The sequence below is a fragment of the Dipteris shenzhenensis genome, chromosome 20 (assembly GCF_047967505.1).
Source record: "Dipteris shenzhenensis isolate YYH24624 ecotype China chromosome 20, Dip_SZ_1.0, whole genome shotgun sequence".
Classification (NCBI taxonomy): Eukaryota; Viridiplantae; Streptophyta; class Polypodiopsida; order Gleicheniales; family Dipteridaceae; genus Dipteris; species Dipteris shenzhenensis.
In genome coordinates this window covers 2,895,734-2,912,240 of record NC_141615.1, presented here as the reverse complement: position 1 = coordinate 2,912,240, position 16,507 = coordinate 2,895,734, and the positions used below count along the sequence as shown (strand labels likewise).

General features: G+C 41.8%; 1 protein-coding gene across 2 annotated transcripts in view; it reads right to left on the bottom strand.

The window, feature by feature from the left end:
- Positions 1-11,994: 11,994 nt before the first annotated feature.
- The window catches only part of GCN2 (protein kinase family protein), a 352,386-nt gene continuing 347,873 nt past the window's right edge, over positions 11,995-16,507 (bottom strand). For both annotated transcript variants that reach the window (XM_087391372.1, XM_087391373.1), the window contains one exon: positions 11,995-13,079. In XM_087391372.1, coding sequence (XP_087247498.1) covers positions 12,951-13,079 — 129 coding nt within the window. In that variant the 3' untranslated portion in view covers positions 11,995-12,950. The remainder of the gene's footprint in view (positions 13,080-16,507) is intronic.

Sequence of the window (16,507 nt, the reverse complement as noted above, 5' to 3'; positions counted from 1 at the left end):
GACACACAAGGATGAAATATTTTGGGAAAGGTACTATGACACATGCCCACCTTAACATGCATCTCGCACCTGTTTCATGGTGGATCGTTAGTTGGACTGATGGATTGGCATTCTCATAATTACTCCATGGATGGAATATTAAGCATCCTTGTAGATGGAAAGGCTTGGAGACATGTAGAAAAGAAGTGGATAGAGTTGGGCTTAAGCATCGGCATTTGCGTCTTTGACTAGCTATGGATGTTGTTAATCCATTTAGACATTAGTCTACATCATGGTTTACGTGGCTAGTAGTAATCACAATATATAAATATTCCTTCTTGGCTGACCATAAAGAAGGGGCATCCGATGTTGGCACTCATTGTATCGGGCAAGCACAAAAGTGAAGAACATGGATGTGTATCTAGCTAGCCCCTTTGGTAGACGAATTGGAAATTTTATGGAATGGCATGTAGGTTTATGATACTTCAAAGCCCTTGGGTCAATGCCATTTTTCAGTAAAAGGCATTTTGATGTGGACCATGCATGATTATCATGGATTGCATGATTAATCAAGTATGAAAATTCTATTCCTCCTGATTTACCAAAATCAATTTATGATTGACTGTGTTCTTCTTTCACTTCTCAAGATTGTATCTTGTGTCCTATCATTTTAACAAATCTCCAAGTGTTTGGATATGTTTAAATTGTGGAGATAGTTTGTGCAATCTTTATTCAAAAGATCTTTTGAAGAAACACATGCAATTCCTTCCTATGCACCATCCATATCATGTGGATCCCATCTTTTAGCAAGGCAAAACTAGCCGAGAATTGATATCTCTATCGATAAAAACATCAAAATTTTAATTTGGTCATAAAATTCTTTAATCTTTCTTTCATGATCCCAAAAAAAAATGGTGAGCTACCTCATGGAAATGATGAAGGAAAAATACTATCCACTCACAAATTTAGCATCGAAAATGCATGATGCATGGTAAAGAACACGGAAGTTTTGGTTTCCAAATCCATGAAAATGATACCCATGGGTGTAATACTTTGAACAAGCCTTAAAATAGATGAGTTAAAGGCCCATAAAAATTATCATGCCCATCAGGTACCATTTGCATGGCTAGAAGGCCACACATGTATGATGCATGATGAAAAAAATTGAAACTTCCTTTCCAAGCCATGCAAATGGTGTCTAATCAGCATAATACTTTGCATGGGCCTTAAAATCACCTAACTCAAGTCTCATGCAAAGTATCATGCCCAAAGGGTATATTTTGCATGGCTAGAAGAGCACCAATACGTGTTTTTCTATGCTCATGCATGATGCATGGTGAAAAACAATAAAATTTATTTCCAATCCATGCAAAATGGTATTTGATAGGCATGATACTTTTCAAAGACCTTAAACTCATATATTTTAAGGCCCTTGCAATTTATCATGCCCATGGGGTACAATTTGCATGGCTAGATGGCCCACGGATGCATGTTTTTCTACACTTATGCATGATCCATGGTGAAAAACAAGGAAATTTCATTTCCAAGCCATTAAAACATCAAGTACCATTTGCATGGTTAGAAGGCCATTGGTGCATGTTTTTCCACACTCATGCATGATGCATGGTGAAAAACATGAAAATTTCATTTCCAAGCCATGAAAATGGTACCCTATGGGCATGATAATTTTCATGCATCTTACCCTCATCTATTTTAATTACCACACAAAGTATCATACCCATTGGGTACCATTTGCATGGCTAGAAGGTCATCGATACAATTTTTCTACACTCATGCATGGTGAAAAATAACAAAATTTTCCTTTCCAAGCCATGCAAATGGTACTGATGGGCATGATACTTTGCACAAGCCTTAAACTCACCTAGTTAAGGACTATGCAAAGTATAATCCCCTTCGGCCACATTTGCATGGCTAGAAGGCCATCGATGTGTGTTTTTCTATGCTCATGCATGATGCATGGTGTAAAACAAGGAAATTTCCTTCCAAGCCATGCAAATGGTATGCAACATGCATGATACTTTGCACAGAACTCAAAATCACCTAGTCTAAGGATCATGTAAAGTATCATATCCATGGGGTACCATTTGCATGGCTAGAAGGCCACCGATGCATGGTTTCCTATGCTCATGCATGATGCATGGTGAAGAACAAGGAAATTTTCATTTGAAGATATCCAAAGGGTACCTGACGGGCATGATATTTTGGACAAAACTTATAATCACAAATTTTAGGCTCATGAAAGGTATGCCCATCAAGTATCATCTGCATGGCTAGAAGGCCACCAACGCATGTTCTTCTATGCAAATTGCATGATGCATGTTGAAAAACAAGGAAATTCCCTTTCCACGCCAATCAAATGATACACAACAAGCATGATACTTTTTACTGGCTTTAAACCCACCTATTTTAAGACTCGTACAAAGTATCATGCCCACTGAGTACATGGCATGGCTAGAAGCCTTGCCCTTTGCAAATTCATTGATGCAATGCATGGTAGAAAAGGATACGGACCCTACAACAAGGTGTCATGCTACTCCAAATGCAATAAAACTAGCGTGAATATTTGTATTGTCATGAATTAGTGACCTAATAGTTTTGGTCCTGTTTTGACCATGGATGCCCAACATGCCCATGGAAAACTGATGCCGTGGTCTCAGTGCATGCCACATAGGGTTTTTCTATTAAAAAAATTACAGTTGCAAAACTATTTTGTGCACAATATTTGGAAAAAAACTTTATCCCTTAGCTACCTAGAGTCATACCAAGTCTTTTCACATTATGGGTTACATGACCATGAATTTAGCCTTACCCTATCGCAAATTCAATGATGTAAGGCGTGCCTTGAAAAAGGGACATGGACCCTAAAACAAGGCATCATGTTTCTCCAAATTCAATAACACCTACTGTAAATCTTTATACCATCATGAATTGAAGGCCTACCTTTTTTGGTATGTTGCAACCATGGATGCCCAACATGCCCATGGAAAACCAATGCCATGGATCCACAGTGTCTCAATGCACGACGCTAATACTAATGCTAATATCAACGTTGTGGGTTCTAAAACCAAGACCTTGAATCGCATCACTTTCATTGCTCTCTCTCTTTATAGCTTCAAAACAACCTCCAGACCATGCAACCACCTCTCCCACGCTTCCTAGCCAAGAGAGACATCCATTGGAGTTAGGAGATCGGCTTCAAAAAATGACTTTGTTTTCTCACTATGTTGATTTTGCTTTCTCTTCTCATGCTTTTCTTTCAAGTTACCCTTTTCCTTTCAATTAGTATTTTCCTTTACTTTCTTCTTTTTTACTTGTCTCTTCCTTCCCCTTTCCATTTCCATTTCATTTCCCTTTCCTTTCCCTTTCCCTTCTCCCTTTTCACTTGTCTCTTCCCTTTCCCTTGTCACTTCTCCCATCTGTCTTACCTTTCCCTTTCCCTTCTCCCTTTTCACTTGTCTCTTCCCTTTCCCTTTTCACTTCTCCCATCTCTCTTACCTTTCCCTTTCCCTTCTCCCTTTTCACTTGTCTCTTCCCTTTCCCTTTTCACTTCTCCCATCTCTCTTACCTTTCCCTTTCCCTTCTCCCTTTTCACTTCTCCCATCTCTCTTCCCTTTCACTTTTCACTTTTCCTTCTCCCTTTTCCTTTCTCCTTATCCCATTTCCTTCTGTTTCCACTTCTCCTTCCCCTTTCCCTTTTCCTTCTCCCTTCCCCTTCCCCATTTCCCTTCAAAGTGTAACGTTTCATTGTTTAAATAGAATACATGTTTCCTTGTTTAAATACAATGCATGTTTCCTTTTCCCTTCCCCTTCCATTTCGCCTCTTCCTTCCCCTTCCCCTTCCCCTTTCTCCTTCCCTTTCACTTTTCCTTCCCCTTTCCCTTCCTTGCCGATATCTGTTGATGGAAGAACCAAGTCACAACTACTCTGCTTTTGTCTCTAGAGGTAGAAGAACCAAGAGGTAGAAGAAGGACCAAGTGGTAAAAGAAGAGAAGTTGTGATTGGATTCTTCCAAGAGGTAGAGAGGAGACACAATTGAAGAAGGAAGGATGTATTTTCCCTTCCCCTTCTTCTTTTTATATGAACTTGCATTCTAAATTTAAAATGAAATGTTTGCTTTGGTTTTTGAAGGATGGGAAGCATATGATTGAGTGCAGGGGTTCAAAAGAGACCCTCCAATACTACTACTTTACGTAGTAGTATAGAGAAGGCTCACAACTTACTCGCATGCTTGGATCCACATGATAGGGAAAGACTCTTGCATGAGTTTGAGTATGAGAGGCACCAAGTCTTGGATCCACTTGCCTCCATAAAGATCTCCCAAGCTACCACTCGCGATGGAGGTAGGGGGGAGAGAGAGAGAGAGAGAGAGAGAGAGAGAGAGAGAGAGAGAGAGAGAGAGAGAGAGAGAGAGAGAGAGAGAGAGAGAGAGAGAGAGAGAGAGAGAGAGAGAGAGCTGGCATGAACGCTCTGGCTTTGGCACCACCCTCCCCTATTCGGTTAATAGAGAGTTTGAGATAATTATGGATACTATAGGTCAGCAGGTTATTAATCAAATGCATGACCTTTGCTCCTTGGAATTGAAGAGGGTGGTGATGGACTTCTAGAAGCATCCACAAAAGAAAAAATATTATATTTTGTAGACATTAGGGGAGAGTTCCTATTGCCTTATGAGGAGCTGGGAGCTTGAGTCCGACTAGATGTTGAACAACATGGCTGCTGTGCTCGTCACGAAAGATCAAATCCATAGGAAGGCAAGGAAAGGGAAATTGAGGCTTGCTGGGGTCCACTTGGAAGATTGAAACTTTGTTAAAAAAGTATTAAAGGATCCCAAGAAGTATGATCAACAGAAGCAGGCGACAGTTGCGAGGGAGACTAAGTGGGCCAATCCTACATGGGCTTGGGTGACAAGGCCCAATTTTATGCTTTTTTTATAAGTACCTATTGTTTCACTTCTTTTAGATGTAATTTTGGAATGCAACATCTAAATCATTGAAACTAACATGTATTCTTGTGATGTTAGAAAATGAAAATGTGTAGGTAGTGTATATATGAGGACTACAAATATGCGTACAAGAATAATATGGAAGCTCTAATGCACTTACTCTCAAAGAGTGAGGAATGTGTGCCCTTACTTAATGTAAGCCCTTACTACACCCCTTTATTTTCAAATGCTCAAATTGAACAAGTATAAGATATAATAACCTCTAACACATATGCTGGCCAAACAGAGGATGGAGACAAATGCTTGGATGAAGCCACAAAGACGAATGAGAAGGTGGAGAAGCATGGGAGGGGATGGTGATGGGAGTAAAGATGAAGGTGACAGAAGCAATGACAAGGAGGATGAGAGCATTGAGTCTGACTAGAACCTTATATATAGGATATAGATATGAGTAGGCTAGAATAGGAAGATTTTGTACTCAAACAAACAATGTTTTAGGGAATTTTATACTCAAAGCTGGAGATAGTATAAATATTTTTACGCTTTGTAATTTTCTTTTGGATCAATTAGACTACCTAGTAAAAGTTAAAAGCAAAAAGTACAAGGATATAAATATTTCATATAAGAACATGGATAACAATTGTGTTTTGATGTTGGAGGTTATAGTCCCACATTGCATAGTTTGCATGTTCTAACATGTTTGTGTATGTGGATGCATGCAAATGAGTTGAAATACTTCTCTACTTTAAGATTTTGGCATGAAATTGGCAATAGAGGGAAGAAGATATGTGATCTAGAGAATATTACTTTTGATGGCCTTTCTACTGATTTTGGGTAGAAAGTAAAGTTTTGTGTCGCAGTGTCTTTTTGGTTAAGAGTTATTTATCTCAGACTAAAAGGTTATGGATAAATGGAAGCACCATGTATTTTGAAGTTAAAAGTAGCATTTTAGCTTTATTATTGGACGAAGAAAGATGGGCGTCTTTTTGTGGAAATCATATTTCATAGTTATGTGCTATTAAATTCCATGATCTAGGTTATTGACTTATTATATGGGAGGAAGTCTTTGCATAATGAATGTAATTGTCGCAAATTATTGGAGACTAATTTACCATTTTTTAGGAATCTTACTATTAATATTTCATTGAGTTGTAAAAATGAAAATTTAATACCGACATTCGGATTAGTTGAGCCCTATTTTGCTATGCATGATCAATGATGGTTAGCTTTCTAGCACTATGCTTCTATTGTGAAAAAGGGACTTCTGTCTTTGATTCCCAAAGAACCATTATGTGAATATTTGTCAAACTGGCACAGCCAATAGTATATAGGATGATTTCTAAAATGTTGGTATTATGCATATCCAATTTATGCACTAGGTCATACAAAAATGGAATTTTGTGAATGTATTGATGACCCTAGCAATCCCCTTTCAAATAGCCCTCGCTCGTCTATAGTTCAATGTTGGATCGACTCCTCAGCAAAATGTAGCGAGGACAAGTAGAGGCTACCCCAAACCTAGACCTGCACAGGTTCACTACAATTCCTCCATGAATAGATAACCAAAAGATTACAATGATTTTTCTATTCATGAGGGATATCCAGAGTCTCCTACAAAAGAATCTCTGCAAGTCAGTAGAAATATAAAAGTTCTCTAGATGAGGAGCTCTAAAGGGCCTCCAGTCTCAAACTAATTTGAAACTTCTTGGCATTACTTATATTATAAAAGAGAAGGGAAGACCCTTCTCTTAGTGTCGTGCATCAATCCATTCTCACTCTCTAGGATCCCATTGCAAAAACTTGATGGAGACCCCTCCAGATAGCCAAATCCTCCAAGGACCCAAGAGAATAAGACGTGGATTTGAATCTAGGTGCCACTGTAAATCCTTGTTGTGCTCCACCTTCCCTATGATCCTGATAGGATACAAAGGAATGGCCAAGAGAATATCATTTGAATATCTAGACAACCTACCATCTGAATCTGAATAAACATCAAAGATCGAGGCATCCTTGTGTGTGCTCCTTGAAAGTCTATGACCTAAAGTGGAATTTCGTCCCCAAGAAATCCCCAATCCAAGTAGAACAAACAACCATATCATCTATATCCACCCAATCCTCAGGTAAGATTACATTAATCTGTTGAATCCTCCGTACGCTTCCTATAAGGTAGCTTAGCATTTGTTGTTGACAATCTTATGGAAGTTTTTTGAAAGATTTCCAAGATCCTATAGGTAGGGCCTCTCTCTCATTTCGACCACTGCATATAATGGGACTAGCCAAGTGGTATGGCATGCTATCATTCCACATGAAAGGCTACCTATCAATCTTTTCCATAGAAGTTGGGGAACTCTCCAAAGAGTACTTTTGAAGCTATTTCAAGGTCCAAAATAGCAGCCATAAAAGGAGAGGAAGGAGATTTGAGGTAGGCTAAAGTAAAAAGCCACTTGGTGCTATCTACTCAATCTCACATGAAGAAAGGGTATAAGATTGTATGCATCGAATAAAAAAGTCCTAAGGCTCTGGCATAGGGATAAGTCCCCTTACCACAAAATTGTAAAGTAAGGCCCTGCACTACAAGTCTACATCTATAATATTGAGACCCCCTTCCTGTGTGGGAAGGATGAAAGTCTCCCAAGCCACCTTGTCTATATTTTCTGCAGTGCCATCTAGCCCATTCCACAAAAATTTTCTCATAGACCTCTTGAGTTGAGTAATGCAATTCCTAGAGCTGCACACCAGCAAGAGCAAACATACCAAGCTTTGGCGAGTAAAACCTAGTAAACAACCACCACCCTAAAGGCCAGGTCCAGTTTGTTTGAACTCCAAAAAAGGAGTTTTAGCAAACATACCAAGCTTTGGCGAGTAAACTTGCTAACAACAACCACCCTAAAGGCCAGGTCCAGTTTGTTTGAACTCCAAAAAAGGAGTTTTCTCTTTATGCTCTCCAAAATCGGAGCAAATTTCTTGTGAAAAAGAGAGACACATACTGACTTGGCATCTTAAATATTTGATGGTAACACTCCTCTAAGTCCAAGTAAATTCAAAATTAGTCCCCAAATTTGGAGTGTCCTCATCACTAATCCAAAAGCCATTGGATTTGTTCCAATTAATGTGTGCGCTAGCTGCAATACAAAACAAATCCAAGGCTACCCTGAAACAGATGAGAGTCTAAGGAGTGGCATCCAAAAACTAGTAGTGTCATCCGCCAACTCACAATCTAGGAGTTTCTCATTATGTCTCACTGGAAGTTTCAACAAAAAAATATCAGCTTGAGATCTGAGAAAAATGCTCGTAGATTCAAAAAAAAAAAGAAAAAGAGTATGGGCTGGAGGGCATCCTCTGACGAACTAATCTAGAAATATGAAATCTCTCTACCCTAACTCCTTTGATAAGCACTTGGTAGTGGGATCATTTGTACAAAGAGGAGACCCCTCCTCTAATCCATGCATCTAAGAATTCAAAATAATGAAGGGGTCCTATAGAAAACCCCAATCTACCATGTCATAAACACTTTCAAATCCAAGAGTGCTAAAATTCTACAAACCCCCTTTAGAATGAAATGGATGAGTGGCAGGAGCTCCTAGATCCAAGCATCTATAGGCTATTTCTACTCTTTCCTTTGTAGGGTTGCCAATTGTTGGCGAAGACCAAACTTGTGTTTGAGAATCCCATGCTTTCTAGTACTCGTCCAAATGAGAAAGGGTTGCTGCCACTTGTGAAGGGGACAATACTCAACCTTGCAGACGAGATACCCAAATCTATAAAACTACCTCAGTGAGGTGCTCTTCTATATAGAGGACATCTAGAATCTTGGTATTGGAAGAGTGACCTCTCATATGAGGCTTGAAAATCCTCAAAACCACTGGGAAGTATTCTGATGAGATAGAATCGCTCAGAGAAACGCATATCCAACCACTTCTATCCAAAGCCCGATCGTCAACATAAAATCTATCAATACAAGCATGAATGGGCATGTGAGGTCTCCTATTTCACCACAAGAACTAGATTAATTGTGACGGACTTTAAAAGGCATCATCCAACGAAATATCTTTGCCACTAAACTATAATTGGGCCATCTTTCAGTAGAATGAATGCCTCCTACTCTACGCCCCTTCTTCTCTCGAGGAAAATTCCACCATGTTAAAAGCACCTCTAATAACCCATGAATTTTTGGGATGGGGGTCCAAGAGAGAAGGACACGGTCCCCTTGATTGTTAGTGGCATAGAGGTTGAGAAAACCAACCTCATGTCCCCCCATCAAAAGAATGACCACTTGAGCTCTGGAGGAAAAGATGATACCATGTTCAACCGTGAGAGGAAGAATAGAATTTGAAATTGAAATGCAAGTCCCACCCTTTGTGCCTAAAGCAAGTGACCAAAACGTGTGACCTGGAAGCAATTTACCTAACTTTGAAGTGAAGTACTTTTGCTTTTTACAACAAGAGGAAACTCCCCACGGTTAGAGAGTTACAATTCATGCAACCGAAGGCATTTGTGTGGACTACAGAGTGTGACCAAGCATACTGGCAACTCAAGATCTAGCTTTCCAAAGCACCGGTGCTAATGTCTCCAGATTGGGAGAAGAATTTTCATGTGTTTGTGGATGCCTCGGATAGAGCTATTGGGAGTGTCTTGAAGTAGGAAGATGCGGTTAAATGGTATCGCCTAGTCTACTTGTGTTCTTGAATAAAAAGAATATCGATGGAGTCCCTTGAAACACTTGGATGGTACTGATATGAATAAACTACCTGCGGCGACGATGTGGCTCACCACCAAGGTCCAGTATGTTCCAACTAACAATCCTCATCGACGGAAGGAAGTAGAATGGAACACCTTACCCGACCTAGTGGTCGAAACAAACCCCTCCATGGGGGAAGACCTCTTGCTCGAAGAGTGAGGGAGGGAACCAAGTGGTGGAAAATGCACGGGGGAAGAACTTGTCCACCTAAGGAGGAAGACATCCTATGAAAAGGAATACTAATCACTGCTTAACCAAAGGTGGAGGCCACAAAATCCTCCTCAAGAAACTCTGCTAGGTCTTCCAAGGCCAAAAAAGAGTTGCTGGAAATGAGATCAGACATTGAGGTATGTAAAGTCCCAACAGGCGAAACTGGAGAGACGATATGCACAACCCCTTTCCCTCAATTCATGAGGGGGAACACCGATGAAGAATGGGGCTTGTTGAAAGAACCATGACCACGAAGATCTGTATGGGCTCAATCATTAACAACACTGGCCTAGGCAAGGTGAGAAGCTACAATTGCGTCAAGGTGAGGAGCTACAATCCAAGAAGCATCCAGAGCGGTAGTGCCCGAGTTGAGTAAGCGGTAGCCTCAGATACAACTCTGGTCATCCTGAAGATGATCATGAGAATCACTAGTTGTAACTAGAACGAGAATGTCTGAAGCCTCGACTGGGCTGGGTTGAGATGAATGAGGGCCCCTATAGGTGCTGGAGGAGCATAGACATAAACCAAAAACCAATGGGAGATGAGGGGAGAAATGGGTGCCGATCGTGCGGCATGTGTGAGATTTTAAGGCAGTGCCAAAGGAACACTCTATCGAGGTCTACAAGGAGTTGTACTAGAAGGCTTTTAAAGCCTCTTCTTCTTTCTTGGCCAATCCTTGGCAAAATGCCCAAAGGTCCTACATATCCTGCACTAGTCCTCTTTGTCTGCAATCTCGACTCTTATCGAAAGAAAGAACCATCAGGGTGCTGGAGCATGATATGGTCATCCGGTAAGTTAGGGTCCTCAACGATAACCCTAACTATAGGAATCCCATTTGATTTGATCGCTTCGGTTGCTTAAGAGGGTAAACCAACGAGGAGGGATCTCACTGACCACTTCTAAAGTAGCTCCAATCAAGGCAAGGAGCCGATGATATACCTAAGGAAGGCCGTGGAGCTTGATGAAATTGAAAAAACTTGGCTATCCTCTTTTACTGGGTCAAAGCCCTATGTGGAAGGTCCCCAAAAAAATCTCTTAGAGTCCAAGTGCAATGGGCTAGCTTTGAGCATAGTGCTCGCTGCCTCTGGAGAATCAAAGACCACCTAGAAGAATCCATGTCTCAACAAGCGAACATCCTTAAGGCGTGGGATCGGGTTAAAAGCATAAAGCTGCAAGCATCCAGTCTCTGGCTTGAAGTATAGAAGGATGGAATCCATAGATGTGAGCGAAGAGGATGGTGGAAGACTCCAATTCCACATATTTTTAAAGCAACAAAACTCGTCTTTAGAAAAAGTGCATGTTCTTGCAGTTGCGGAAGCGAACACGAATTGAATGAATGCACCATTTGTCAATTGAGAGTGAGAGGCTGAATAAAAACTGAAATTATAAGGCTCTGTCCATATTCGAGGAGCTGTAGGGAGGGTGAAGAGGGAAGAGAAAGGAAAGAGGAAGGGGAAAAGGGGCTGAGAAGGGAGAGAGAAGAGGCAAGGAGGGTTGAGAGAGGGTGGGAGAGGAAGCGCGGAGCGGTGACACAAGGGGATGAGACAGGGAGAGGGCATGAGGAGGCTGAGAGGGGGCAGGGTAGTAGGGAGAGTGTGAGAGAAAGATGAGGTGCAGGGGGGGAAGCGGGGGGGGAGGAAGGCAGGCGGGGGGTTAAGAAAGGGGGCGGGATGTAGGGAGGGGAGGCAAGGAAGGGGCCGGGAGGGTTGAGAGGAGGCTGGGGGCCAAAAAGGAGGGCTAAGAAGAGGTAGGAGGGCTGGGCGAGGGGGTGAGAGGGGAGGCAAGGGGGTAGGGAGGAGGGGGCGGGGGGCTCAGGAGGGCTGAAAGAGGGCTCAAGGGGAGACTAGGAGGAGATGTAGTTGTGTGTTGCTCCCTTTTGGGGCAGCTATGAATGTATATTACTTTTATAATGAAATATTGCTTTTGTTTGCCGATGATTGGGGTCTATTCCAACCTCTCAAAGCCTCTAGGCTTATTCACTGAAGCACAATACTTTACCTTAATTTTATTTGAAGCCTTCCCATGAAAAAATAATATTATTTTAAAAACAAGATTGCCTTTTTCAAAGGACTTGTCCTCATGGAGGTAAGATTCCCAAGCCTAATCTATGCATCGACACATTAACGAGTTTGTCATGTCTCTTGCTCTCCGAGCACCGGCTATCTCCTTGGGGTCTGTTGGTTTGTGCTATCCAACTGAAAAAACTTGATGATCATGCTCTTGGAGGAGTGACTAAGCACCTTGATCTCATACATATGCCTTGAGCAACTAGTTTCTATATCGTATGGTCTTATGAATGAAGGTTGCCAAACGCCTCTAATCTGGGTGAACCAAGAGGCAGAGAGAGGTCCGAATCCATCCCAGAAAAGATAGTGGCATAGTACTATTGCTGAAAATTGACGAGGAGTCTTTTATATTTAGGTTGCTTTGTAGCTGTATCATTTGATTTTATCTGTTTGGTGGACACAGTTTGTAGTCTGAAGGATTCACCATTTACCACCTCTGCTTTAAGTGTTCAAAATGAAGTAGTGAAAGGTTATTTTGCAGTCTTAAAGACTGTCACTCTTTCTGGAAAGTTTTCCGTACTTATAGCTTTTGCAGGATTTCATGTATCTCTCACAAGTAAAAATCAGAATCATCCAAATCCAGAACCCAGCGTCAGTAATTTCTCATCATATATGAAGCGCTGATGATGAGTCATAGTCCATCTTTCCTCAGTTCGGGTATCATCAAATACTGTTTCAGATCAAAGCCTGAAATGGGGCATTTAATGGAGTAAAGAACCCACAAAGGGAAATGATGTTGTTTGCATTCTGCATATACAAGGGTACATTGAGAAAAGGTCCCGCCCAAATTCGTTTTGACTTGAGAGGCACGGGGACCTGGAAAAATTTTCCATTGTGGCAACTATTTGATTTTCAACCCAAAATTCCTCATAATCATAGGCAAAACGATTGGGCACTTGAAAGTCAGTTTACACATTTTTAGAAAAACTGGCAGTGAAAAACCCCAGAGAGATAATCCACACCCTACCATAATGAGAAAAATAATGGGGAAATATTAATTTCCTTCTGAAAGGAAGGCAGCCTGTTTTCTTATATTTGTTGCTGCTGCAGGCATATCCATAAAAAATCTGACCAAGTTTGTTCTGCGTATGTCCTTTTCCAACCGCAACTCCATATGTCTGACCTGTGAATGAAAGCAAAGAAATGGCATTAACATGACATACATGGATCTGTATTTTATACATTATCAAATTGAAGAAAAGAGAGAGATGGAAAATATCCTTAAAATTTTGAAGTGATGTTACTAGCACTAAGTAAGATGTACCACCCCCCCAAAAGCGAGAAAGGGAGGGGAGAGAGAAGTTTCTTCTCACCTGAAAAAAATCCAAGGTTCCAAGAGAGCAAGAATGACAGTCTAAAATTCTTTGAAGGGGACAAAGCAAGTCCTAAAGAAAACATCTGTTCAAACTGTGAAAGCCAAACTGAAGGGTAAAAGGAACATTAGGGATTATGGACAACCATGGTAGATGAAGTTCAAATCTACCCTGCTGCATTTACAACTATGTCAACTGTAAGATCTTCAACACAGAGTGCAAGAAGTGATACTTTGCAGAGCTATTACCCAATGGAACTCTTTCTGTAGGTAATACTTTTATTTAAATGGTTTCACTAAAGATTTTGTCGGATCCCTTGAACCTTCACTCACTTCTTCCACGACACCTACATGGAAAGGAGAAAAGAGGTGCTTTACACTAGTTTGAAAAGGTGGCTTCATGGCTTCACTCTCTTGCTTTTTAGTCCTCCCTTGTCTTTTAGTCTTAACTTTATCTCACGCAGAACAGAGTAAATTTATATCACCCACAAAAGTATTTGTTTGTTGTTGCCAAATTAGCTCTGATCACATGCATTATTGATCTCTCCATGGCAGTTCCAAGCTCTTCTCGTCAGCTCTTATTCAGATAGGAGAATTTTTAGGGATACCATGCACACAAGTATAAACCAACTATGTTTACTAGAGACTTGAAGGTTCACTTCATCTACATATTTTTTATATCTTTTGAGATAATCCAACTTATTGCTTCTTCAAAACGACCAAGACTCTTTCTTCACACGTTTTTGGGCTTCCAAGCCATAGGGCTCTTGCAGGCTGATGCATGAGATGCATTGTTATAGATGATACCCGGTTAGGATTCTGGATAGCCCGATTTAAGCGAACCATTAATATAGATTTGCTACAACTTGGCATCATGTCATGCCCTGCTAACCAAAAACTGAGACAAACCCAGATCAATGAGCAGCTTCATATTAGAGTTCTGACATAAGACTTCCCAAAATGCTCTAGTCAATTACATTTGTGCTTCTTGCGAGGGTCAGTGTACTTTATCCTCTCTTCCTACTGCAGTCAGACGTGGGATTCTTGTACCCACCAACAGGGTCTACCCAGAACTCTATAGAAAATATCAAGCCATGTCCACTGCACCTAGAGGTGAAATCTTTGTTTTTTGTGGGTTTATTGTGATTACCAAATATTCTTGGGGACACATTGACAGTTACTTAAGGAACCTTATTTGATAAATCACATACTCCAAATTTTCACTGGTTTTGCTTTGGTGATGTCTTTCGGCTAGAGCAGGGACTGGGATGGCCCAATTTGTTGCTGGTCGGTTGAAGACTGGTCGGCCAGCCAGTGGGGAAATTCCTTGTTCTATGTAAAGGCCCCATTGGGGGGTTCTTGCTATTACTTAAGAAGAGCCTCACTAGGGGAGGTCTATGGGAGCAGCAATAGAAGCGTCCTCGGATCTCATAGTATACTGGGCATCTGAAAATGAAATGCTCCTCCGACTCAATCTCCTGGATGTCACATAATGTGCATATGTGCCTCTCCTTGGGCAAACCCTCCGCCCTACCACTCTCGATGCGAAGTCTATGTGAAGAGACCCAAAATTGCCCGATAGAGATCCTCAGTGAGTGAGGTAGGTGGATTTGCGTATATCTTAGTGGGTTGATAAAACCCTCTGTTGTGATACGTAAACAATGATCCCTGTAGAAGCTGAGCTTCACTGGAAGCTCGCTCGGTCCCAACCAGGTACCCTCACGGATGACCTGGTTGACCTCATGAGACACGAGACAGGAGAAAGGCATGTCAATGCTATACTGGAAGGGGAGAAAAAGATCAAACCATCTCTTTGTGTGTGCAAACCAACATCTCTGATCACCTGCCTCTGATAGTGTCATATAGGAGGACAATGCTAACCACGGTAATATTTTGTGTCCATAAGTGCAATCTCCGCACCCCCTGACCCGATATAGGTAGGTGATAACCTGAAATGCTGCATCGCTGTAGTGGAGATGACCCAAACTTGGCCAGAATGATCTGGTGAGGAATTGACGGCTTACTGCGAATCATCCGTGATAGCACGAGAACCTGTAGGCGCTCCACTCGAGCCCACTCTATATCTAACAGATCCGGCCCCCAACTAGGGTTGCCATACATCCCCGCCGGGCAGCCAAGGAGTCAAAAAGCAAGCCCTTGGCCCGCGGGTCCTGAAAATGTGAGCGGAAGCACTGCCTCTCTAATCTGCCCAATGAAGCGTATCCTCTGCTCAGTTGGGCCTGCATCGCCGGTCTCATAGTAAAGATAGGTCCAGAGAAGAGAATCCCTAGATATGTATATGACAAAACAATCTCAACCGGTGACCCGTCGAAAGTGAACTGCTCTCAATGCATAGCGGCTCGGGATGTGTTGAAGATCATGACCTTGGTTTTACCAAGTTTGACCTTCAAATCATGGGAATCACAAAAGGACTGTAGTGCATCTAGGTGTCTCTGGAGACCCTCTACAGAGGAAGATAAGAGTGCCACATCATCAACATATAACAAGATTTGAATTAGAGTGCCACCAAGAGATCCCCCCCAGTGTCTGCATAACTGTCTCAAGCTCATCAATATATAGGCCAAACAGGGTTGGTGATAAAGGACACCCTTGTTTGACCCCAATGGTGATCTCAACTATCCATCCAGATCTTATCCGAACTCTGCCTGAGACCTCATAAAGTGCCATGACAAACCAAATGATCTTTTGGTCATGACCCAAGTCCTGTAGACGCCTGATGAGGCGGGCTCTCGGAACCGTATCAAAGGCTTTGTGAAAGTCCACAAAGCAGCAATAAACCCTCTATTTATGTGCCCTCTCCTCCTCAATGATACACGTAAGTGTGAGAATGTAATCCATGGTCCATGATCACCTTGGAATCTAGCCTGTCCATCTACTCCCTGCATCTCCGCGAATAGACTAACCTCAAAATCAAGCATTGATGCATAAATCTTGGACTTGACATGTCCGATCATAATGGTCCTGTAGTTCTCCGGGCTCATGGGACCCCTGCCTTGTGGATGGGTGAGACGTGAGAACCCCAAACACACAGCTTCACTAAAGAGCTTTGCTAAGATCGGGCTAGGAGATTAATCCCATATGCAATGAATTCAATGCATAGGCCCTCATGATATTTCGCTCGGCCATTATGAAGTTTCATCACGGCATCCTTCACCGCCCCCCCCCCCCCCCCGCCTGTGCAGGATCTGTGGCGGGGTATGTGTGAGAGGTCAAGAGCT